The sequence below is a fragment of the Haemorhous mexicanus genome, chromosome 31 (genome assembly GCF_027477595.1).
Source record: "Haemorhous mexicanus isolate bHaeMex1 chromosome 31, bHaeMex1.pri, whole genome shotgun sequence".
NCBI lineage: Eukaryota > Metazoa > Chordata > Aves > Passeriformes > Fringillidae > Haemorhous > Haemorhous mexicanus.
In genome coordinates, this window is record NC_082371.1 from 1,212,071 (window position 1) to 1,237,312 (window position 25,242).

The following is a 25,242-nucleotide window of genomic DNA, read 5'->3' on the forward strand; positions in this document are numbered from 1 at the left end:
CCAGAACCCCCTGAACCCTGGGAGTGCCACAGCTGGCACGGGGGGTGACAGTGACACCAGGCTTTGTCCCAACCACCTGCCGCCCCCATTTTTGACCCTGAAACGCTGCCGGGAGCTGCTCTCCCCGGGGACATGCAGGGCTGAGCAGGGTAATCCCCTCTCCCAGCCCCACAGAACCCAGGAGAGCAAGGTGAACTGCAATGGGGTGGGATGTGCTACTGTGGAGCGAGTGCTTCTGCCTTTACAGCAAGTGCCTTGAGTGCTGCTGCTTACCCAGGTGTCACTGCTGTCACCTCCTTAAGGCTCAGCTTCCAAACCCCTTTTAGGAGCTGCTGGGTCGAGGATTTGGCTTTTGGAACCTTCATGAAGACGATGGATTTGACAACACAGAAAGTGGTGGGCAAGTTAGTTGGCGATGAGCTGCCAGCAGGAGGCAGAGGCAGGGCACCCAGCCGGTGTGGGGATGTGGGTCTGCTCCTGGAGCCACCCTTGGGGCCACCTGGACCAGCAAGGATAAGGTGACAGCGTGTCTGGCTCCAGCCCTCCAGGGACTCTTTAGGTTGGGCAGATGGAGCCGTGGTCCCCATGGGCTCTCTAGTGCTGGGCCGTGTGCTCTGGCTGGCAGCAATTAGTGCTCCAGCTCGTTTTGGAGTGATCACTGGGTATGGGCTCTCCCTGAGCAGTGCTGGGGCTCAGAACATGTCCTGGCAGACCTCTTCTGGCTGAGCTTGACCTTGGCTTCTTGCACCTCCTCTGCTGTAAACTTCTCTCAAAAGGACAGAGCCTGACATGCAGGCACCTCTGTCACTGACAAGGTGCACAGTCCCCATCAAATGTCACCCCAGAAGCTGTGGATGAGGCACATCCCTCCTGGGAGGAATGGCTGTGGCAGTGTGGGGTGAAGGCCAGCTGAGCACAGGCTCAGAGGCCAAATTTAAACCTTTGTTCAGTGTTTAAACCCCTTTAGTGTGTAAATCTACAAAGCAGAGAGCACCTTCCCAGCCTTGGCAAAGCTTTCACCACACCCCAGGAGAACCAGCCCCAAGCCCTGCGTTTCCCTCTGACTACAGGGGTACCTGGACCAGAGCCTGTAGATAGCCTGGACTGGGAAGTGAGACCTGAGCATCCTGGATTGTCCTTCCATCACCCTGGAACGATTGCAGCACCTGCTGAGGCTCAGAGCTTCCCAGCAGCAGCGCCCAGCTCACTGCAGACCTCCTGCAGCCAGGTCTGCTGGACTTCAGCCTGGCTTCCAAGTCCTGGTCCTGCTGCAGCTGACTGGAAAACATAAAAGGAGACGAGGCACTTTCTGAGGGAGCACTGGAGCCCAGGGAATCAGCAGTGTGAGAACTGACCGTAGCACCTTCCCCCTGGGTCACACCGAGGCACAAACATTGCCACACCTGCTCTGCTCTCTTGGGGCACCTGCAGCGTTTAGGCACAGTCTGCATCCCACAGGAATTCCGTGATGGCACCAGGGACTCTCCAGTGACAGAGATGGTGCTCTCATCTTTCCTGGATGGCTCTGCTGGTGCCATCCCCTCAGGGACCAAGGCACAGCCCCCTCCATCACCCAGCCTTGCAGTAGGCTGCCAGCCCGTTGGGGGAGAGATGGGAAAGTGTCCACTTGATGTGCCTGAAAAGCAGCACACATCTCCCTGTTGCTATGGAAACACTGCTTTTAAAGCAAATTAATAATAATAATTAACACCATCTATTAAATAATGGTAATAAATGCATTAGTAATGACTTGTAATTGGGAAAGCACTGGGAATAATGTACACTCACCCTGTGACCTGCTCCCAGCTCAGAGCTGGGGCTGGGGGCGGCATCTCCCACCCGCAGGGGAGTCCTGGCTGAGGGCGAGTGCCCTCTGCCTTCAGTGCTGTGCAGGCAGGGGCTTAGTGGGATTCAGGGAGGGATCAGACTTTTATCTGGATAATGAGGATGTCTAGACTGATAAGAAGAAGGGGTAAATTGGCTCAGGGCCTGATTCTGCCTTGCTGTGTGCTCGGTGCAGCAGCACGAGGTGGTGGTGGTGGTGCCCGGGCAAAAGTGAGGTGGGTTGAGAGCAGGAGTCTGTGCCAGGCTAGACAAAGACCTGGTTCCTCCCAGTTTTTAACCTAGAAATCAGAGTTCTTCCAGGCCTGTTAACCCCTGGGAGGCAGCGGTGAAGAGAACTCAAAGAAACTTTTAATGTGCTCCAATTCAGCCTGGAGAAGGGGAGGCTCCAGGGAGACATTAGAGCTGCTTCCAGTGCCTAAAGGGGCTCCAAGGGAGCTGGAGAGGGACTTTGGACAAGGGCCTGAAGGGACAGAACAAGGGGGATGGCTTCCCACTGCCAGAGGGCAGGGTTAGATGGGATATTGGGAAGGAATTCTTCCCTGTGAGGGAGGTGAGGCCCTGGCACAGGTGCCCAGAGCAGCTGTGGGTGCTCCATCCCTGGAGGTGTTCAAGGCCAGGCTGGACAGAGCTTGGAGCAACCTGGGATAGTGGAGTGTCCCTGCCCATGGGAGGGGCTGGGACAAGATGAGCTTTAAGGTCCCTTAGAACTTGATTGCAGCCAAGGGGATGGGGCAGCCACAGCTCCCCTGGGTCCCTCTGCTCTGCCTCTCACACATCGGATCCTTGCGTACCACCCATCAACCTACACCACCAAAAACAATGTCCAGAGCAGTGCAAGGCTGAGCCCAGAGCCATGATAAAACACCTTCTTTTCAAGCTGTGAGATGCTTCCAAAAGGATCTGGAACTGCAGAGAGAAAATCAATGCAAAGACCTGACAGCGTCACCTGCTTGTTTGTGCCCAAAGCCCCTGTGCTGACAAGGTCTTCTCTGCATGGCAGAGCAAGGACCTGCTCTCTCAGAATCACTCAGCATTCCCACAGGAGCCTGCCCAGACAGGCAGAGCCAGGATGTGAACACCTGGGAAAACCTGGCCCTTGGTTTAGGTGCCTGCATGAGATGGAACTGTTTGGAAAAGAAGGTCCCCACTGCCCCTGCTGTGCTTCTGGAGAGACATCAGCCATCCCTGGACTGGCATAAGCAAGTGCAAAGCAGCTAAAAAAGTGCTGAGATGTGTTCCCTAGACTTTTCCCAGCGAGGTCTGACACCCAGACTATCAGGCTGTGCAGGATGCTGGAGCAGAATTAGGATTGCAACACACCTGCATGGCTCAGGCTCCATCCCAGCCCGAGCACCCGGCAGCAACTTCCACCATGAGACTAAAATTAGCAGCGACAGGAAGAGCTCTGGAGCACGACAGGATGATTAGAGCCTCCCTGGAAAGGAGGCATCACCTGCAACGTAATGACTTTCCTCATCTCTGTCAAAATGTGCAACGACCGGTGCGGAATATGATGGGGAAAAGTGAGGCAGTGAGACAGGGGAAGGTGCTTCTGCACAAAATTGGAGTGATAGCACTTGTCTAGAGGAGAAAAAGCAGGATGCTGGCTCTCTGGACTACGCCCTGTGTGACAATCATACCTGAAAGGTTGTGCCCTGGACTTGCTGCATGACTTCAATCAAATTGCTTAGAAAGACACAAAAGACTTGAGGATTGTGCATGCCAACTCCACCCAAGATTTATAAACAGCAAGAAAACACCCAGATAAAAGGTAAAAAAAATCTCTTTTACATGTATTTAACTGTATATGTTGTGAGTGTGAATAATCAGTGTCACTCTTCTCCAGCACCAAATCCATGCTTCAAAACTCTTTGTCGGCCTTCTTTGGCTAAAAATAGCCAACACCACCCACATCCATGTTCCTGAAAGAATGGGATGTCATTGGGCATCACCCCTCCTATAAACTTGTCCTGTTTTCATTTAAAATAACTCATAACTAGAAAGAGCATTAAAAGTGGGTGCACTGAGCCTCCAAGTGGGAAGATGTGACTGTGCTGAGGGAGCTCTTATGTAGCTCACAGAAATGCCAGTGCTGCTCTTGTTGCACCTGGTGTAAGTTGGTTTGACTCCATGAATCACATTCCTGTCTTGAAACTGGAAACCATAGAATCACAGAATCATGGGATGATTAGTGTTGGACACAGCCTTAAAGCTCATCAAGTTTCATCCCCTTGCCATGGGCAGGGACACCTCCCACTATCCCAAGCCCCATCCAACCTTGAACACTTCCAGGGATGTCCTTCTAATAGCTAATGTAAATCTCCCCTCTTTTTGGTTTGAAACCACTTCCCTTTGTCCTCAGAACATGGCCCATCCCTCTCTCTCATGTGGCCCCTTACAGAGAGGGTTCATTTGTTAGGATAACAGGGGACAGGCAAGTCCCTTGGATGAAGTGTTTCCCTCCAAGGTCTCCTGGACAGAAATACGTGCACATGCGCTGCACAGCTTGACAATGGACGTGCAGCGAATCCAACACATCCTGGACGTGTTGGATCTGCTGGGCACACATGGACCATCTGGCCAACACATGGGCCTCGGGCTTGACATGTCCAGGAAGCATCTGACTGATGGTGGATGCACCAGGCAGGCAGATGGAACACATGCAGAAGCCCAGCCCCACTGGCACCACGGTGGGTGTGATGCTCACAGAGCTGATCCGCGGCTGTGCCGGCATTCCTGGGCTGGTTTCTGGAGATTCAGACACAGGTAAGTGCCAAAACCCCAACGTGCCCCTGGACAAAATTCAAAAGAGAATATACCCAAGGAAACTCATGGTAATTCTGATGGTCTGGAAATTGAAATCGGGAATTATCTGCTTGCAAAAGATGGGATTCCGATGGGAGGAAAACGTGTTCCTTGGAAAATGAGCTACATGTATAAGCAGCAGGAATAAGGGGAGAGTGTGACCTTGAAACTGAACACCCCCTTTTAATCCCAGACCTAAAATTATCCAGATTTCAGCAGAAGTTTCTTCAGCAACCTTAGTGCAGGTTTTAAAAACAAACCCCTGGTGACTAGAAGTCCAAACCCTCCACGTTACGAACACAACCAAGTCTGCCAAGGGTGCGGCACCGCGATTCCAGCGCCAGATTGTCCCTGTAGCTTAGCACCCATCTGCAGCCAATATGCTGAGCTCTTAACAAAATTGAGGGGTTTTAAAAGCTGGTCTCCTGGGCCTGATCCCATGGACCTGGGCTCACCAAAACCAATGGACTTCAAGGCGCTTTGGATCAGGCTTTGTGCTAATTTACTTATCTCATAGAACAGCTTAATTAACAAATGTTTGCAAAGCACTTCAGGATCCTTCCACCGACAGTGAGACTCCTCTTGCTGCCAGTCCCATTGACAAAGCAAAGAGGTTTAATGTCAACAGGCAGCAGATGAATTGTATGGACACAGACAGGGATGGAGGGACATCCTGGCTGGATTGACCACCACGGAGTGTCCCCTGAACTGTGTCCTACAGGGAATGGCCAGGATGTGGCCTCAGAGTGGAAGGGAGCCCTTACAGCTTCCCAGCATTTGGGGTACTTCTGTTTCATGTGCACCCAAGCAGTTCTTGAAATGAGCAGTCCAGAGACAGGGATATGATGTCTCAAAGCACTAGTGGCAATGGTGTCCCAGCCTGAGCTTTCTACCTCGGGTGTTCTATGATTCTCTGCAAAACGAAAATGAAGAAAAGCCTACAAAAGGTGTCCTGGTTCTGAGCAGGTATTTGCTCCCCCTGTCCTCCCCACCGCCAGCTCACCACCTCAGTCTATGGGACGTGGGACGCTTCCACAGCATCAAAACTTTCCTAGCAGTTGCCACCTTTCCCGCAGGCTTGGGTCCTGTCGGTGGGCAGAGGGATGCAGCACTGGGAAGTGCCAAATTCGCCTTCACATTGATGACACAAATTCATCCAGAAAGTTTCTCCCTGCGTTAGCTCTTGATAGTGACTCTAAGTTGCTGTTCTGCCTGAGGACAGGCTGCTGGCACCTCCTCAGTCAATGTCAGCTTTATTCCTGCCTCCCACAGAACTTTCTGTCACCAGCCGTGGTGCCCGGCCACCCCTCCCCGATGGCTCTGGCACCGGCAGCAGCTGCAGTTTGCAGTTTCTCCCTTTTCTTTGATCCTTCTGCAGCCTCCTGCCTCAGCAAGGGGCACGTGATGCCACTGCCTGATCCCAACCCCTCCGCTCCGAGGACTCTGCCGCCGTCCCTGGCTTTAATTAATACTTTTTTTCCTCCCTACAGAAATTCGGGGATTTGGATTTTAAAACAATTGGAAATACCCACTTTTTAACTAGAAACACTGCATTTCTGCCAAAACCTCGGCGGGGTGCTCACTGACTGGATAGAGCTGTGCAGAGACTACACCCATGGTGAAATCCTCACTCGCAACCCAGCATTACCTGCCCCCCAAAAGTAACCTTTTACCTCTCCATCCAGGGAGCTGGGAATTATCCAGCCCCCAACAGCTCCACGACGTGAGCCCCTATGACCTACTCCAGCTCGTGGAGCTGGCTGCAGCCACCTGGCAGAGCTAACTTTAACCTGAATTACTCCTGAAATCCAGCTTCCCCAGAGGCAGCGATGCCAGACGGGAGGTAAGATCGTTCCCAAGCAGCTGCTATCACTGGGAAGAGGATCAAAGTCTTGGTTGTAGCCCAGCTACGCCCCCAAAATATTGTATGAACTGAGAGATGCTGCTATCAGGGACCCATCAGGATTAGTCACTGCCCATGTTGCCAGTTCCTGTGATTTTTTCTAGGAGCGTTTCTGGTTGCCTTAAATTCCCAGCTCTGTGAGTCATGTGAATCTGTGCGAGTATGAATTTTTGGTTTTTAAAGTAAGTTTCTAGACCTTGTGGCTGTGCAGAAAAGCAAGGTGATGTAACCAGAGTGAAATCCAACAGCCCCAGGAGAAGGCAAATGAGAAGAAACTCAATTTTCAATTTTTTTTTTTTTTGGAGTCACACAAACTTTTTAGTCAGTTTGGTGATTTCTGAGCCTGGCTCATCCTGCTGGAATGCTCAGAGCTGGAGGTCCACAGTTTTTCCCTTTTTCCTTTCACTTTCTGATTTCCAGGGGCACTTTCTTCTCCTGAGACCTCTGTGACCGAACTTAAAATGGAGGTGGAAGCAAAACCATGTCCCTAAAATGACGTGCTGCCTCCAGAGCAAGCATGGCTACCAGCCTCACACATGAGATCCAACCTGGACAAGAGAAAAGTCCAGAATTTACAGGGCAGAGCATGATAGTTCCTACCAGCAGCACCTGGGCATGCACAAAATCCTCCCCCACACTGGGAACACCCCTGCATGGAGATGTGTGTGCACACAAATGCCTCGTACACAAAAATGTGGGGTTTATGGGCATATTTCAGGATACATAATTCAGTGTGTTACACCTGTAACATGTGCTTACACACACACACACACACACACACAAGGGTTTCACCTGGTTGTAAGTGTGGAGTGAGCCACAGGCAGCAGGTGTGTGAGGGGAGCGAGCAGTGTGTGTGCGTGAAAGTCCATGCGCATTAAATGCACATTTTTGGCCATTTAATGGGGCACACCCAGCCAAGTGCCTGTGTTAAAGCTTGCCATGGGATGTGTGTGTGCCCTGTGGAGCCACCATCCATCACATCCCAATACAGACAGACACCTCTTAGAAGAAGGAATATCCCAAACTGCCTCGAAGGAAAAAATCCCAAACTCTCAGGACTCCCATCACCACACAACAGCGAAAAAAGAAATAAAGCCCAATTCAGGACACTGTTCTACAGCATGACCAAAATGAGCTGCATGAAACACAGCAGTGGGTGGGTTCTCCTGCCCTTAGCTTTACTTTTTTCCCCCTTTTTTTTGTGCACACCTACAGGACAGACACCACAAGCTCTAACCCGCAGCAGCTCCACACCGAGTCCTGTGCAGGGGGGACCTGCCCCTCCCAGCACCTCCCTGAGTTTGAACTACACATCAGGAAACCTGGATGCCAAAACCAAACTGAAAGCAAAAATTTCCCTTCCCAAAGTGCCTGGGCAAACTCCCAGGGAGAGCTCCAGCAGCACCTTACCGGCTGAGTCAGTGGATGAGCCATCTCCTTGTGCTGGGTGCCCCATCTGCCGAGTTTAGCCGCAGCTGAGATCTTCTGCTGGTAGACCCAGAAAGGGAAGGTGGGGGGAAAGAAAAAACCTTCCCGTAAGGATCCCAGAGCCAGAGAGAGCAAATCCCACAGGATACAGTGAGGGGTGGAAAGGTCCAGCCCCGGTGACAAGGCGGCGGTGCCACCACCCCCCAGCCCTCGCCGCAGCCGTGGCCATTGCCAGAGCTGCAGCGCGATGTGGCTCGGCGGGAGCCTCGCATCCCTCCGCATTGTCCCTCTCCAGTGTGAGCTCCGGCAATCTCATTTCATGGGAGACATCTGGTTTGATTCAAAGAGAAGAAAGGGGCGAGGGGAGAACGGCGCCGCCGCTCGCACACTCACCGCCCAGCCCGGCTGGCTGGGAGCTGGGGAGCGATTGTCAATGCTTCCCTCCTTCCCTCGGCGCTGAATCCTCCTCATTTCAATGAGAAAGGCCAGCCCGGGAGCAGGGCTGTCCCACGGCCCCCCCGGCATTCCCAGTCTGCAGGAGGGGGCTTTGCTGGGGCACAGAGCCAAGGGTGGGGAGCTGAGCCCCAGCAGCCTCCCCCAGCCTGGCTGTGCCTGGAGCCGCTGCAAGGCCTTGGGGGGTTGAGGGGCTCCCCTTTCTTGTTTTCCATAATTCCCAGGCCTGGTGGGCATGCAGTATTGTCCCTCAAATGCTGGTGGCTGTGTCAGGGGTCTTCCCGTTGCAAGACTGAAGTCCTCATGTTTGTGGGGAAGCCTTTAGGAAGGCCATGTCCTCCTTGACAAGGACGAAGCAGAGAGCTCCTTGTCCATGGGAGGGGGGTCCTGCCCCATTGTGCCACCATTCACCCCGCTGAACCTGGTGCCCTGCTAGCCTGTACCCAAGGTGTCCCTGCTGAGCCACCACTCCTCCCAGGGACCCCTGTTGTGCCTGTGGGTCTCTGGATGGATCCCAGCCCTGGACACCTCTGCAGCACCCCTCATGAGTGGGCAACAACAGGTCCCCACACAAACCCTCCTTCTCCCATGACCCCTCCACGGTGGGGGCACATGGTGGGTCCCCACATAGACCCTTTCCACTCATGACTCTCCATGCTGGGTGCACCCAGTGGGTTCTCTCACAGACCTTCCTTTCCTGTGACCCCTCTCTGACAGGGTGTGCTCAGCGGGTCACCCAAGGAACCCAGAGTGGGTCTCCATGCAGCCCCTACACCTGTGTCTCCGTGGGTCCCCACTCAGCTCCCTCCACCCACCCAGTGCATGGTGGGTCCCCAAGGAACCCCCTCCACGTGTGACACAGGGAATCCCACGGCAGCCCACTCCACCCATTGCACAGTGGTGCCACCACAGTCCCTTCCACCCATGGCATGGCACGCCCGATCCCCTTGCACCATCCTCCAGCCGGGTCACAGTGGCTTCCCCTGCAGTCCCCTCCACCCGCTCACTGCACGGCTGGTCCCCTCGCACCTCCCTAACCCGTGTCACAGCAGGGCCCCCCCCACCCCTCCCCCATGTCATGGCATGTCCCTCTGCAGCCCCTCCACCGGTGATATGGTGGATCCTCCTGCATCTCCCTCCCCTGGTGGCACCGCGCCGTCCCCCTGCAGCCCCTACGCGCGTGACACAGCGTGTGCCCCTACAGCCCCTCCACACTCTGTACGATGTGTCTCCCCACAGCAGCCCTCCCTCCGGGTCCCAGGCGGTCCCCACACCACTCTCCACCCCTGTCACCGTGGGTGCCCGTGCAGCCTCTCCACTCGTGTCACCGCGGGTCCCCTGGAGCCCCCTCGCCGTGTCTCGGCCGGTCCCCCACATCCCACATCCACTCGTGTCACAGCGGGTCCCCACATCCCCCTCTCAGTGTCACAGCGGGTCCCGCTCCCCACACCGCCTGCCCCCGCGCCCTCCGGCAGCCGCCGCCCCGCTCCCGCCGCCCCGCTCCCCGCCGCCGCGGGCGGGGGTGTGCCGCCACCGGACTACATCCCCCATCAGCCCGCGGGCCGGGCCGCTCCCGCAGCGCCCAGCCGCCTTCAAACAAAAGAGTTTCCCCCCGCGGGGCCGCGCTCCGCTCCGCGCCCCCCGCACCCCCCGCACCCCCCGGCGGCGGCGGCCGGGGGCGGGGGCGTCGGCGGGGGGACCGCGGTGGAGGCGGCGGGCGCGGGGCTCGGGTTACACGGGAAAGGGGCTTGGCCAGGCGGGGGGCGGGGGGCGGAGGGTCCTTTTCTCTCTCTCGTTCTCTCTCTCTGCCTTTTTTTTTCCCTTCTCCCTCCCGAGCTCTTTGTGTCCCCCCCTCCCCTCCTCTCGCCCCCCCCCCCCCCCCCAGCCCCCAGCCCCCTCCCAAGCCTTTGTTAGCCATGCCTAGCCTGGTAGTCCCAGGGATAATGGAAAGGAACGGGGGTTTCGGCGATTTAGGCTGTTTCGGTGGGAGCGGCAAAGACAGAGCGCTGCTTGAGGATGACCGGGCGCTGCAGCTCGCCCTGGACCAGCTCTGCCTGCTGGGGCTAGGCGAGCCTTCCTCCTCCTCCTCCTCCTCGGCCGTGGTGCTGGTGGAGGACAGCAACAACAACAACAATAACCCGCCGCCGCCGCCGCCGCAGCAGCCCCCGCCGCCGCCGCCGCCGCCGCAGCAGCCGCCGCCGCCGCCGCCGCCGCCGCCCCCGGCGGCCCCGAAGGGCTCGGCGGCGCCCAGCGCCGGGGCGGCGGAACCCAAGTTGTGCGCGCTCTACAAGGAGGCCGAGCTGCGGCTCAAGAGCAGCTCCAACACCACCGAGTGCGTCCCGGTGCCCAGCTCCGAGCACGTGGCCGAGATCGTGGGACGGCAAGGTGAGCGCCGGGCCCCCGGTACCCCCGATCTCCCCCGGTGTCGTCGCTCGCCGGCCCCGGGACACTCCCCCGCGGCCGGGGGGCCCCGCCGCCGCCCCCGCCGCTCCCTCCCGCCCATTGTTCGGGGCCGGGGCCGCTCGGCCCCGCCGGGGACAAAGCCCGGGGCTCCCGGGCTGTGGGCGGGTGGCCGCGCTCCCGGCACGGAGGTTCTGGGGAAGGGTGGGATGGGGGCTCTATGGGAATGCTGCGGGGGCTTGTCCGGCGGCCGGCACCGGAGCCCCGCGCGCCGCTCCCCGGTTCTGCCGAAGAGCCGATCTCGACCGCGCTCTCCTTAAGAAAAAAAACTGGGAATAAGGCGGGGGAAGGGCGGGGGGCGCAGGCTGAGCCCGGCCCCGCGCCTCGGAGTCCCCCTTTGTTGGCCGGGCGGAGGGGGTGTGGTGGTGCCGGGCTCGGTCCGCGCGGCCGGTGAGCGGATGGGAGCCGAGCTCCTCCCGCTGCTCCCGGGAGCGGGGGGACCCCGGAGCGGGACCCGCCGTCCCGCGTGGGCCCCCCGCAGCCGCTGCCCGCGCGCCGCCACAGTGATGCTTTTGTTCTCACGGCTCCGTTCGGAGCGAGGTGGAATGGAGGAGGGCTTTAGAAAAAATTACATATATATATATCTATCTATCTATATATATATCCCCATACCACACCCACTCTTAAGTCACCCCTCGCCCACCCCCACCACTCCCGGGTGTGCGGTGCGGGGCCCCGCGCCTCCCGTGGGCACTGCGGGAGTCGGGGCACGGCGCTGCCGAGAGAAGTTTTGTGTCGCTACAGAGAAAAAAGAATAATAATAGTGCGGCTAAGTGTTGGGCTTTTTTTTTTCTTTCTTTCTTTTTCTGAACAAGTAACTTGACGCTCTGGAAGTGCGATGGGCAGAGCCTGCGGCTCCATGGGCAGATGCTCCCCTGTGGGTTGGGATCGAAGGGCCCTGAGCAGGGGCTTTGTGGTGGGAGCCGGGGGGTGATGACCCCCAGTGCCCCGAGAAGGGCTGAGGTGGGCAAGGGGAAGCCACGGGGAGAGGGACACAAATGGCTCCTTGCTGGACATCTCTGACGCTAGGGCGTGCGGTTGGAACAATGGGGCCTGCGGAGGCTCTGCTCGCTCCCGGCCCTGGAGCAAGGGTCCGGTTCCACAGATCGGTCCCGGTTCTCGGGGATGGAGGGTGAGCAGAAGTCCGGGGGTGCTGACCTCCCCAGAACTCGGGGCCTCTGCAGCCCAGGGAACAGCTCTTGCTCTGGCATTCATACTGGGATGGGGGCCCCTCACTGGGGACCTGGGGAGACGGGCAGGAGGGGGTGAAGGTCTGGCCTGGGAGGTCCCGCTGGCTCCGATCCTGATCCTGATCCTCCCTGTGCTGCCTTCACATTGCCGGGAGGGGAGCGCGGGCAGGCACGGTGGGGCTCAGCACCAACTCTGCACTGGTGCGTGTGAGGCCATGGAGAATCAGGCCCCCTTTGTTTAATAAAGTTGGGAAAGAGGATTCGGCAGGCGGAACCAAGGGGAAATGTGCCAGGGCTGTTTTCTTCCAGGATCTCAGCGCTGCCCCAGACTCCTGAGAAGGGGGTGTGTTTCAAGAACTCAGAATGCAGCACGTGCCTGTTGTGTCCAGAGCGATGGAGAGGAACGTGGAGACCTGGATTTTTTCCACCATTTTTTGTGTGTGTGAAGGTTTTCCCACATCTGGGAAGCTGAAATGTCAGTGTGCTGGAGCTGTGGGGATGCAGCTGCGGCTGCGCTCCTTTGGCTGGTGGGGCAGATGGTGCAGCCTGTGCCCCGCCATTGAGGTGGGTGGGATGGATCCTGTGCTGGGGATTCCTTCAGCACAGACCCCGGAGCTATGGCTCTTCACTCCAGCACAGATCATGGCCCACACTTGTTTCTAAAGGCCTGCAGGAATGTCTCCACTGTCTCCTGTGCCTTGTTTTTGTGTAGAAGGCCGGATTAAGAGAGCCTGGAGCTGGGTGTGAGGCTCTCAGGGGGATTGGTTCCTGGACTCTCATGGATATCTGACCAGGAATCGCAGAATGCCAGACTGTCATCTCTTGGTAGTACTGCTCCTGTTGCACGTGGTTTTCTAGGAAAACAATTGTTTTTATGGGTACCTCTGAACAGGGTGACAAACATCTTGAAAAAGGGAGGGGGAAAAAAGTAATAATGAAATAAAAATTATTTCACAGCTTTACTTGGTAACAGGGTTTCGCTTTTTCTTCAATTTATTATTTTCTGAAGAAACACACTATCCCTTCAGATTATTTTATAATATATCAACCATCTATTAAAGTGTTCCTCACAGGCAGGTGAGGCATGAGAGGCCTGGATCTGGGCTCAGGGGCCCTGGCCACAGGAATTCCACCTGCTATCAGGCCACCCCTCACTTTGCCAAAGGACTGAAAAGGCACCTAAGTGTAAATAAGGCTCAAGCCTGATGTATTTTTATTGGAATGCCTGTAAGGGTGGTTTGTGAAGAGATGTAATTGTGGCAGAGGGGGTGGCTTCACTCAAGCAAGGATGCTGCAGGAACTCAACCTGAGCTTGGCAGCTCCTGCTTTCCCCAGGAGCTGTGAATGTGCCCTTGAGAAGCCAATGGCCTGCTGGAAGCCCTGCTCCAGTTTGTGCTGGGGCTGCTTTGTGCTCTGAATTTGAGCCACCAGCTGGCCGGGGCGGGGGACTGGCTGGGGTGAGGTGGTGGGTGAGCAGTGGAAAGGGGGATCAGTGGGAACTGGCCAGGCTGCTCCTCCAGCTGGTGCCCCAGGGTCCGTGGCAAAGAGCTGGGTGGCTGGTGGGATGGGCCAAGGGCTGCTATGCAAACCGGAGGACAGGAAACTGGAAAAGGAAGAATGAGGGATGAAGTCACAAGAATCCCTCTGACTGGTGCCCCTGGGCATGGCTGGTGGTGACACTCCTTCCCTGGCTGGAGGTGGAGCCATGACCTCCATGCCTGTGGGACTTGTCAGGGGTTGGGGCAAGTCTGCCTGAGTCAGGGCTCCTGCAGGTCATCCCCCATTGCCCTGGCATGTGTGTGAACTCCAGCTGGGCTGAGTTTGGGTGACCAAACCTCCTGGTGTGTGCCATGGCACGGACAGTGCTCCCTGGGGCCTGCGTGGCACATCAGGGAGCTTGGTGGACCTTGTATTCCTCCTGGCCCCGCTCCTTGTGGGTGTCCTGCCTGCAACAGCCTGTCCATGGCTGTGCTGGCTCTCATGGCCATGCCAGTGAAATTGTAAAGACAAAGCACTGGAGGGGTTTGCAGCAGGTTTTTTTGAAGATAGTGGGACATGGAGGGATGTGGGTTGAGGTGTGGTGTGGGTGCTGAGAGCAGTGCAGTGTCTGAAGGCCACTGTGTTTTGGTTGTGCAGACTGTGAAATTAGGAAGGGGCAGAAATCGTCAGGTGCTGCAGCTCTTCCCTAGAAGTGACCCGAGGTGGGTGTGGATTAGTCAGATCAAGATTTGTATCCAACTTTTCTGCCTGCTCCCACAGGCAGGCTGGGCTGCTGTCGGTGGAGCCAGGGGAGAGGCTGAAGGGCACATTTAACGCCTGATGTTGTGGTTAGGGAAACACGGTGCAGGTTCTTTGTGTGCCTGGTGTGTGCAGGTGTTGGGAGAAGCTGTGGGGTTGCTTTGGCTTCGTGCTGCGCCCACTCCCAGATAAGACTTTCCCTGTAAGGATTTTTGGACTCTCTAAGAATTTTTGGTCCTTCTAAGGGTTCTTGGTCTCATCACAGTAATAGCATCCATTGTCACCTGTACTCACAGACACCCTTTGATGCAGCATCTCCCAGCCTGCTCCAACCAGCCTGTTGTCACCAGGAATGAGATTATGCGAGAGAGGATCTTAACATAAATTGCTCTTTCTTGGCAAGGTGAAGTCAAATAACAAGAGGCTCCACTAAACCCAGGTGATTGGGTTCTTTGTGTAGCTCCAAACATGCTCCAATGCTTTCAGCATTTAAAAATAGTCCGAGGAAGCCTTTTCCATTGAGGAAGTCTGATGATGGCAGCTCCCCCACCCACCCTGTGGAGGTGGATGTATGTACAGCATCCGAGGAGCAGCGAGGGGGGCAGATCTTCTTGTCTCCTCGCTTCACGGAAATCTTGGTTCGAAAGCCACCCTATCTGGTGGGGTCTGAAGGCGCCCTCCGTACACCGCTCCGGCAGCTCGGGGTGGGCCCGAAAGGGAGAGAGAGATTGCAGTCGGTGTCGGGTTGTTACAAAGTGTTAATGAGAATTGGTCCGAATTTACACCGGGGAAAAGTGCGGAGCGGGATCGACTTTGTGCCGTTTGAACTGGAGGTGGGAGGAGAGAAGGGGTCTGGGAGAGAGACAAAGGGAATTTTCTCGGGAGACACGCACGCTCCCCGCGCCGGGCTCGGGCGGCCGGTGCCGCGCTGACCGAGTGAACCGCGCCGCAGCGCAGCCGCCCGGAATCTAGGGCAGTGGGAAAGCGTGCTGTCATTGGGTGGGGGCCCCCGCCTTTGTCTGGCAGCCCCCTCCCTCCCTCCCCGCGTCCCCCTGCGCTCGCCATGCCCCGCTTCCCCCGCTCTGCCCGGCCCCGGCTCGGCTCCGGCGCGGCGCAGGACCGAGCCGTGCCACGGGCACACCCACTCCGCGCCGGGCATCGCTGCCGGGGCCGGGGGCTTCGCTTCCCAACTTTCCTCTGCCGCACAAGGCGGGGATTGTCTGTGCCGCTGGGCTTGATTCTGCTGGGTGTTTCGGTGGGGTTTTTTCCCTTTTTCTTAGTTTCTTTTTTTTGGGGGTTTTGGGTTTTTTTTTGGTTTTTTTTTTTTGTTTGTTTTTTTGGTTTTTTTTGGTTTTTTTTTTTTTGTTTTTTTTTTTTTTGTTTTTTTTTGTTGTTTCATAAACAACTTTCATCACAATGTGAAAAAGCGTAAAATCGCCGCGCTGGAACGAGGCAGTGGCTGGTTTTCCTGGCATGGTGTGTTGGGTGGTGTTTTTCCCCTTCTTGTAAACACAACTTGCATCATCAGGACAATAAACCCTCCGTGCAAAGAGATTTAGTTGGTTGGTTGTGGTCCTTTTGTGTGCATTTGTGTTTTTTGACACCACTTTCATCGGGTTTTCAATGCAGCAAAACCTTACCCCATAGGCCGTCAGGAGGGTTTATTTGTGAAGTTCTTTGTGTGCTTGTCTTTTAACAAGGCTTTCATGTTAACGGGGAAAAGAACGCCCCACCTTACCCGAGGTAGCTGAGGGTTGTTTATTTTATGATCCTCTTCAATTTTATGATTACAATAGAGAAAAAGACCAAGTTCTAATTTGCCCTTAGACCCTCTTGCACCCCACTAGCAGTGCCAGAAGGGACTGCGTGGGGTATTTGCAGGTGTAATTTGTATCTGTGCAGTGTAACGTGCCTTGGCAGAAATGAGAAGAGGGCTTAAAAAGCTTTTGTCTGTAGAGATTACTTTGTATCTGATGAAAACAAGAAATATCAGGACCTGGAGTGATTTGTGGGGTGTGTTTTCCAAAATAAAACCACAATGCAGTCAATCAAACAAAAAGATCCACCTTGGGGTTGGCTCCGGAGCTGTTTGCTGTGGCTGGTACAGCTCCTCTGGTGCTTCCAGGGTCAGGGTCGTGCTCCTGGGCTGGAGGTGCCAGTTGGTGCCAGGTGGGAGCCTCCAGACTGCATCAGCAGCAGAATATACCTGTGCAGGATCTGGCCTTGTCCCCGCACCAAGGAGAAGGTCATCAGCAGGTCTAACTCTGAATTTACACCAAAGTGAAATTATTTGAGGGATCTGCTCCACAGGCACAGCTGCGTGTGCCACTGCACTGTCCTGGTGGCATTGTCACCATGCTCTGATCATCCTCTGCCTGCTGATGGAGCAGCACCTGGGAGCCTTGGGGTAAACCCTGCTGAGGTCCCTTGAAAACACACTGGTTTGGGGCTGCTCAGAGTGAGAGCATTTGGAATGGGTTCATGCCAAGGAAACGACAGCTAGATCAGATGCATCCAGCACCTTGGTGTCCCTTGTGAGCAGCTGTCTTTGCTGGAGAGGTGAACCAAGCTCCTAGAGCCTTCTCTGTTAATTTTGATGGATTCATTGCCCTGATGCAGGGGAAAAAGAGAGAGAAGGTGTCTGTGCATCCAGATCTCCCCCTGACCCCCACCACCCATCTTGGCAATGTCTAGACTCCATTTATTTCTCTGTTTTCAGCCAGAGGTGGCTGCTCTGCGGATTAATTCCAGTTAGCTGACTGGTCTGGGCATCAGAGGCTCTCCACTCCTCCAGGGTTTTGTCCTGTGTGGGAATGTTTGTGATGTACTCAGGTAATTTGCAAACACGTTTACTTTGAGTCAATTGGTAATCAGTGAAATTAAAGAGAAAAAAGGGTGAGGGGAGGAACTGAGCTTATAGCCTCCTTCATGCAATGCTTTGGGGTCTGCATTATTGACAAAACCCAGGATAATAGAAGGTAGGCTGTGGAAACACAATGAGAAAGGGCTTAATTCTCTGTTTAATATAAAAATCTAAGTGGCAGGAGTCTGCCAGGGATCGACACGCTGATGTCTGTGTGCTGCCACAACGAGGAGAACATACACCAAGTTATGTATTAGTGCTGCTTTCACGAGTTCCTTTCTTCCCTTGGCTTCATTTTGACACCACTGCCAGGCCATTCCCTCCCTTCCACCTCCCTCCTCTTTGAATAATCCCCCGAGTAAAATGCTTTGTTTCATGGTGTTTTCAGTTATCCACGAAGGGAAAGTGTCAAAAAACCACCCCATGCAGGAGAAATTTTGTTTGGAAAAAGGACATTGAAGTGTGCTGCCCATCTGGCTGGGATGTCATGGGCCACATCCTGATCCAGCTGTGCTTCATCAGAGCAGGGTGATCTCAAAGGAGGCTCAGCCCCTTTTTAGTGTGCAAAGCAGTCAGGGACAGGGCTGAGATGGGCCCGGGGCCTTGGCACTAAGTGAGTAAATCACATTTAAGCCCAGCCTGGTTTCAGCTGATGTAAACCAGTGCAGTGCCCCTGGAAGTTGTGGAGTTCTCTGGATTTGGGCTGCTGATGGTTTGGCCATTGTCTGTGCCAGTTCAGAGCTGCTGGAGGTCGGGGCCACTGAGCCTGCTGGGCTTGCTGGAGTTGGTCTAATTTCCTAGGAGGTGATTTTCTCCTGTTTTTAAGCACAGGATCCCCATCTGTCTGTCTCCACAAAGCTGGCTTTCCCGTCTGCAGGCCTGCACAGAGACCCTCCCTCCTCCCCCCCTTCTCACACCACCGACTGCACCATGCGTCCTTTTGTCCGTTCCACATCCTCCATCCCCTCCCTCTCGCCGTGCTCTCTCCTTGCCCACCTCCCTTTTGCCCTTTTGGGGTGTCCTGGCTTTGCTCCCACACACCTCATTCTCCTCCTCCTTTGGAGGGATCAGGGTGTGCCTCTCCCTCAATTTCCACCACCTTTGCTCCATCCCCAACTCCCTCCCACTCCTCCAGCTCGTGTAACGTGCTTACATTTGCCCTCATTCATGTGGATTCCTTGCCACTGCTCCCTTCCATCTGTCCCCAGCATGAAGCCCTGGTCCTTTGTCACAGCTTTGCCTGCCTGACCCTCCCTGTCGGCTCTGTGATTGTTTCCTGTCCTGCCGGGCTCAGATCCCTGTCCCCCACACGCCATCATTGTCCCACAGCTGAGAACAGCGTGGAGCCCAATGCCAGCCCCAATGCCAGCCGTGCCACACTCCTGCCTGAGGTCTTTTCTGCACAGGAGAGCGAGCCTGGCTCCAGAGGCAGAGCGCGGGTCACTGCGGAATTCCACGGAGCTCCTGCAGCCCGGGGTGATGCATGGGGAGGCATTTTCAGCTCGATGCTTGCTGTGAACACCCCTGTCTTTTCCATGTGATGCTCTGGTGATATCCCTGGGGAAATGGTGGCATCTCGGTTAATCTTCCTAAGATGGAATCTCCCTCTTTGGAGAGGGAGGGAGCAGCACAGGAGAGGGGCAGGGAAATGTCTGCCAGCGGTGGGTCAGGGACAGCCCACCCTGCCAGGGCTGCCAGAGGGCATGGGTGACCTCTCAGGGTTTTATCCAGCTCTCCTTGGGATGCACCTTTTTTATGGATTTTGCCTGCGTGGGTTTATCCTACAGTTGAGTTGTGCCTGGCTCCATGAGGTCCTGTCCTTTGAGTTTCCTGGGAGCTGATAGCACAAACCGGGTGACCACTGGTGTTTGGAAACTTTACTCAACAAAGCATCACAAATGTACCTCACGGTGCAAACTCCGGGGAGTAACCCGTGAGCTACACTGCATTTGGCAGGGGGTGGATTTGGTTTGGATTTGGGGATTTTCCCAGATCCTTCTTTGTGCCAGATCTGGCATTTCCATTCCCCAGGAACATGGAATTCCTGTTTCAGAGATGGGTTGAATGCAGCAGCGCTGTGATGTGGAGCGCTGAGAGGAAATTTTGCAGGAGCACAAGGCAGGAGACAGCGATTCCTGCTCCAGAAATGGGAAATGAGGCTCCGGGAGATGAGGTGGCTCTGAGGAGTTAAAAATCACAGTGGGAGTTGACAGTGAAGTTCTGGTTTACCAGCATCTGTCCCATGCTGCTGCCAAGACCCTCCGAGGGGCAGTGGGCTCACAGCTGTGCCAGGGGCTGTGTGTGCCTGCACTTGGCCAGGGCTGTGCCCGGTGCCTGTGCTGTGCCATGCCTGGTGTCCCTGTGGTGCCATGCCCATGCCGTGCCATGCCCGGCACTTGTGTGGTGCTGTGCCTGGTGCTTGTGTGGTGCCATGTCCGTGTGGTGCCATTATTGGTGCCCATGTGGTGCTGTGCCTGGTGCCTGTGCAGTGCCATGCCCCTGTGGTGCCATACCCATGCCGTGCCATGCCCAGTGCCCATGCAGTGCCATGCTGGGTGCCTGTGCGGTGCCGTGCTCCTCCTGTGCTGTGCCCAGTGCCCATGCGGTGCCATGCTCATGCTGGGCCATGCCTGGTGCCCACACATTGCTGTGCCCTGTGCCCCTGCAGCTCCATGCCCATTCCATGCCCAGTGCCCATGCTGTGCCATGTCTAGTGCCCACATGGTGCCCATGCGGTGCTGTGCCTGTGCCATGTCCGGTGCCCACCCCGTGCCGTGCCCCATGCCCCTCTGGTGTTGTGCCCATGCCATGCCTGGTGCCCACGTGGTGCCCATGTGGTGCCGTGCCTGTGCCATGTCTGGTGCCCACACAGTGCCATGCCCCTGTGGTGTTGTGCCCGTCTCGTGCCCGGTGCCCACACAGTGCCATGCCCCATGCCCCTGTGGTGTTGTGCCCATGCCATGCCCGGTGCCTGCACAGTGCCGTGCCCCATGCCCCTGCTGTGCCATGCCTGGTGCCCACACAGTGCCGTGCCCGATGCCCCTGTGGTGCTGTGCCAGGTGCTCGCACAGTGCCATGCCCCGTGCCCCTTTGGTGCCGTGCTGGGTGCCCACACAGTGCTGGGCCCCATGCCCCTGCTGTGCCATGCCTGGTGCCCACACAGTGCTGTGCCCCATGCTCCTGTGGTGCCGTGCTGGGTGCCCACACAGTGCTGTGCCCCATGCCCCTGCTGTGCCGTGCTGGGTGCCCACACAATGCTGTGCCCCATGCCCCTGCTGTGCCGTGCTGGGTGCCCACACAATGCTGTGCCCCATGGCCCTGCTGTGTCGTGCCCAGTGCCCACACAATGCTGTGCCCCATGCCCCTGCTGTGCCATGCCTGGTGCCCACACAGTGCTGTGCCCCATGGCCCTGCTGTGCCGTGCCCAGTGCCCACACAGTGCTGGGCCCCATGCCCCTGCTGTGCCATGCCTGGTGCCCACACAGTGCTGTGCCCCATGCCCCTGCTGTGCCGTGCCCAGTGCCCACACAGTGCTGGGCCCCATGCCCCTGCTGTGCCATGCCTGGTGCCCACACAGTGCTGTGCCCCATGCTCCTGTGGTGCCGTGCTGGGTGCCCACACAGCGCTGTGCCCCATGCCCCTGCTGTGCCGTGCTGGGTGCCCACACAATGCTGTGCCCCATGCCCCTGCTGTGCCGTGCTGGGTGCCCACACAATGCTGTGCCCCATGCCCCTGCTGTGCCGTGCTGGGTGCCCACACAATGCTGTGCCCCATGCCCCTGCTGTGCCGTGCTGGGTGCCCACACAATGCTGTGCCCCATGCCCCTGCTGTGCCGTGCTGGGTGCCCACACAATGCTGTGCCCCATGCCCCTGCTGTGCCATGCCTGGTGCCCATGCGGTGCCAGCACTGTGGGCACAGCTGGCTGGGCTGAGCGTGCTCCACGCCGGGCACTGCTGGATGCAGCGGCTGCCGCGGTGCCTGTGAGCCCAGGGAGCCGTTCGTGCCAGCTCTCGTGGCACCAGGCTCTTTCCCCACAGCTGTGGGCTTCAGTTCTTGCCAGCAATACGGGGTGCTGGCATTCCAGGGAGCACCCCGATGTCACCAGCCTGTGTCTCACCAGAGGGGCTGTGTGTGAGTGGCAGCCCTGAGCTCCCAGCCCAAGAGGGGCTGTTATTTATCAGGATCTGTATGAATAATAATGTCCCAGCCCAGGAGCTGAGGAATCTGCATCTGGTGGTTGCAGAGGCGTCGTTTGCAGGTCATTGTGTGTTGAAGTGTGTGTCAGTGCATGTGTGGAGGAAAACCTGCTGGTGTCAGGTAGTCAGAGGAAAAGGGTCTTTTCTGGGGAGGGAAGGTGGGGTAGGAGGTGCTGGGGGATCTCACAGAAGTCCCAGTGCTGTGTCCCCAACCTCTGGTTCTGTGAGCCCAGCATCAGCCACCCAAATCCTCGGGAAACTGCAGCAAAGTGCTCACCTCACTTCATCTGCACTGGAGAGTCACAGGTTTTTACTTTCCTTTGAGATCTGAGCTCAGAGCATACCTCCTGCAGAGGAACCCCCAGCCTGCCCTGGAGCTTGGCTTTAGAAATGTCTTGGGGCACCAAGTGGGGCTTTTTGAGAGAGGGATCTGAGGGGCAGGACAGCAGCACGGAGGGGTCCAGGAGCAGTTTAGAGAACTGTGCCACATGTATAAAACCTCTTAGTTGCTTGATGGTATCCTGGTGTCGTCTGGGAACCTGAAGCCAACCAGCTGGGTCAAGACCCTCCAAAAGATCATTTGGAAGCCAAAACACACTGGAAAGTCTTTTGCCCTTTTTGGGAAAGCAGAAGGCTCTTTTCTGAGCTGTGAAGAGCTGGGGAAATGAGCTTGGTTGGTTCTAGGATTTGGGGAATGGGCTCAGTGTGCTTTGGGATGTGGATACTGGTACACAAAAGCACCACTTGGCCAGTGATCTCAGGAGAGGGTCTGAGCACCTGGAGCAGGAGTCTTTGCACAGCCTGCTCTGGGGCTCACAGGAGGGCAGCCCTGCCCCATTTCTTGCTGTTTCAGCCCCACAGCAAATCCTGGCCTCCTGCTACCCCTGGCCATCTAGCTCTGCTGGCATTTGCAGTCCTGCCATAGCTGCAGCAGGGAGCCCCAAACTGCTGCATCTCTGCAACTCCCCTCCAAACTTGTCCCCCTGAAGTTCATGGTATTCACCCCAAAACCTCCTCTGTAGTACCAAAATCCTCTCTCTGGAGTCATGGCAGGTGACTCCCCAGGGTGGCCAAAGGGCTCCACACTGGCCATCCAGGCTGTGGGACCAGCATCCCTCTGTTCTCTTGTGACCTCCAGGCTGCCCCATGCATCAGCCCTGTCCCCAGAGCTCAAGGATGACCACTGTCTCTGGGGGCCACCCTGGGGCTCTTTGACAGGCCTTGTCACAGAGACCACTGTCACCTGGGGTGGATCCCCCATTGCTCCGTGGTGTTGGGATGGGTGGAAGGGAGATCGTAGGGATGACTGCTGAGGGAAGGCAGTCAGGGGGGATGGTGTGGTGGGCTGCAGCACACAAAATGGTGATCCCCATTTTGGGGGATGGGGGAGCGTGGCACTCCTGAGGGAGGGAGGCTCTGGGAATGGTGAGGGTGGACCTCCCTCTGGCATTTCCGCTCAGGGTTAGGGGCATAGAGCCTTTCCCTTGTTCCACGTCCTGCATGGTGGCTGCCAGGTGGCACAGGAGATTGTGGCCACTCAGCCCGGTGCCCTGCAGAGCAGGGTGAGTGGCGGGGCAGCCTCGTTAACTGCTGTGCCTTCTTCTCTCTCTTCCCAAGGCTGCAAGATCAAAGCCCTGCGGGCAAAGACCAACACCTACATCAAGACACCGGTGCGGGGTGAGGAGCCGGTCTTCATGGTGACGGGGCGGCGGGAGGATGTGGCCATGGCCCGGCGGGAGATCATCTCGGCGGCCGAGCACTTCTCCATGATCAGGGCCTCCCGCAACAAGGCAGGCACCACCTTCGGCAGCGCGCCCACCCTGCCGGGGCAGGTCACCATCCGCGTGCGCGTGCCCTACCGCGTGGTGGGGCTGGTGGTGGGCCCCAAGGGAGCCACCATCAAGAGGATCCAGCAGCAGACCAACACCTACATCATCACGCCCAGCCGAGACCGGGACCCCGTCTTCGAGATCACCGGCGCACCGGGCAACGTGGAGCGCGCGCGCGAGGAGATCGAGACGCACATCGCGGTGAGGACGGGCAAGATTCTGGAGTACAACAACGAGAACGACTTCCTCTCCAGCAGCCCCGACTCCGGCATGGAGAACCGCTACTCGGAGGCTTGGCGGGTGCACACGCCGGCGCCAGGCTGCAAGCCCCTCTCCACCTTCCGCCAGAACAGCCTGGGCTGCATCGGCGACTGCTCCGTTGACCCCGTCTATGAGACCCCCCGGCTGAACGACCAAAACGACTTCAATTACGGTTACCTCTTCCCCAACTACGGTGTGAACAAGCAGGATTTGTACTACGGGGTGCCGGAGTCAGGGGCCCCGATGTGGGCTGGGCAGGAGAACACCAACCCCGTCTCGGTGCTCTTCTCGAAGCAGCAGCGCTCCAGCAGCACCGGCGCCATCCATCCCAACTCGCACCGCTCGCCGTCCTCCTCCATCCCCGAGCCCGGCCTGTCCGGGCTGCCGCGGCGGTCGCAGGGGGAGCCGCTGCAGGGCTTCTCCAAGCTGGGCACGCCCGCCGCTGCCCGGACGTCGGTGGGCAGCAGCCGCGAGTGCATGGTGTGCTTCGAGAGCGAGGTGACGGCCGCGCTGGTGCCCTGTGGCCACAACCTCTTCTGCATGGAGTGTGCCGTGAGGATCTGTGAGAGGACTGATCCCGAGTGCCCCGTCTGCCACGCGGCAGCCACTCAGGCCATTAGAATATTTTCCTAAAGAGACAGAACAGGGCATTGGGGGGGTGGGGGTAGGAAGGGAGAGCGGGGGGGGTCCGTGAGAGAAAAATGATGATGATAATAATAATAATGATAATAATAATAATAATAATAATGACATCTGAAGAACAAAAAAAAAAGAATGAAAGAATAAATTAATTTAAAGAAGAAGAAGAAGAAGAAAAAGAAGAAAAGAAAAGAAATTATTTTACGAGCAATGTATGTTATTTTTTAAAAAAATAATAAGTGAATAATAAAATTAAAATGAATAGCAAAGCCAGAAATTTTGAAGGGCGAACAATGCTCCAGCCTGCAATGTCTTTTATAAACCAAGTACTCAGAACGCACACTCGGATCTCGCAAGCAAAGCAGTTTAGTTCAGTTTTTTTTGGTGGTGAGATTGGGACTTCTTGGTGATGACCAAGCCAGGCCACTGGATCAACCGGGGAGGGAGCAGGGATGCAGGGAGGGCCCTGCCAGCCTTTTTCCAGCCACCTTCAACCTTTGTCTTGGCCTGAAGCCCCCACTCTCCTCCCCCCAGGGTTGTCGGCCCAACTGGGAGCTCAGAAAGAAACAATAGAAAGAAAGGAAAACGGATGACAGGGATTTGGAAGAACAAGAAAGAAACCATCAACCTCTGGGAACCTGTTAGAACGAGGGCACAACTGTATTACCTCAAAGATTTAAACAAAAAAAAAAAAACACAGCTAAAGAACTTTTATTGTTTTCCTTTTTTTCTAAAAAAAACCCAAACAAAAAAACCCAAAAAAAAGAAAATCAAAAAAAGAAGGTGAAGAAATAAAAAGGACGCCAGTGAAACTGAAGAAGGTTTGGAAGAACCTACTGGGATCACACCAGGCGACGAGCATTTATTTAGTTATTCTGAGCCACCGTGGAGTCTGGAACTTTGTTCTTTTTCCTTATCCAAGCAGGGATTTGTTCATCAGTCCAATCAGGAGTCACTAACAGGGTATTTCCAAAGCATTCCCGAGTTCCCGTCCATGGGGGGTGTGCATCGACTTCCACGTTTCCGTAGGTCACTCTTCATTCTTTCCTCCAAGTGATGCCAGCTGCAGCTACACACACCACACACACACACACACACACACAGAGAACATTGTGCTTTTCTTTTCTTAAA

General features: G+C 56.2%; 1 protein-coding gene across 1 annotated transcript; it reads left to right on the plus strand.

The window, feature by feature from the left end:
* The first annotated feature begins 10,320 nt into the window (after nt 1–10,320).
* MEX3A (mex-3 RNA binding family member A) lies at nt 10,321–24,388 on the plus strand. Its single transcript, XM_059871267.1, has 2 exons — nt 10,321–10,819; nt 23,000–24,388. Exons 1-2 carry the CDS (start codon nt 10,351–10,353, stop codon nt 24,103–24,105), a joined length of 1,575 nt encoding a protein of 524 aa, XP_059727250.1. The 5' UTR covers nt 10,321–10,350; the 3' UTR covers nt 24,106–24,388.
* Nucleotides 24,389–25,242: the final 854 nt, after the last annotated feature.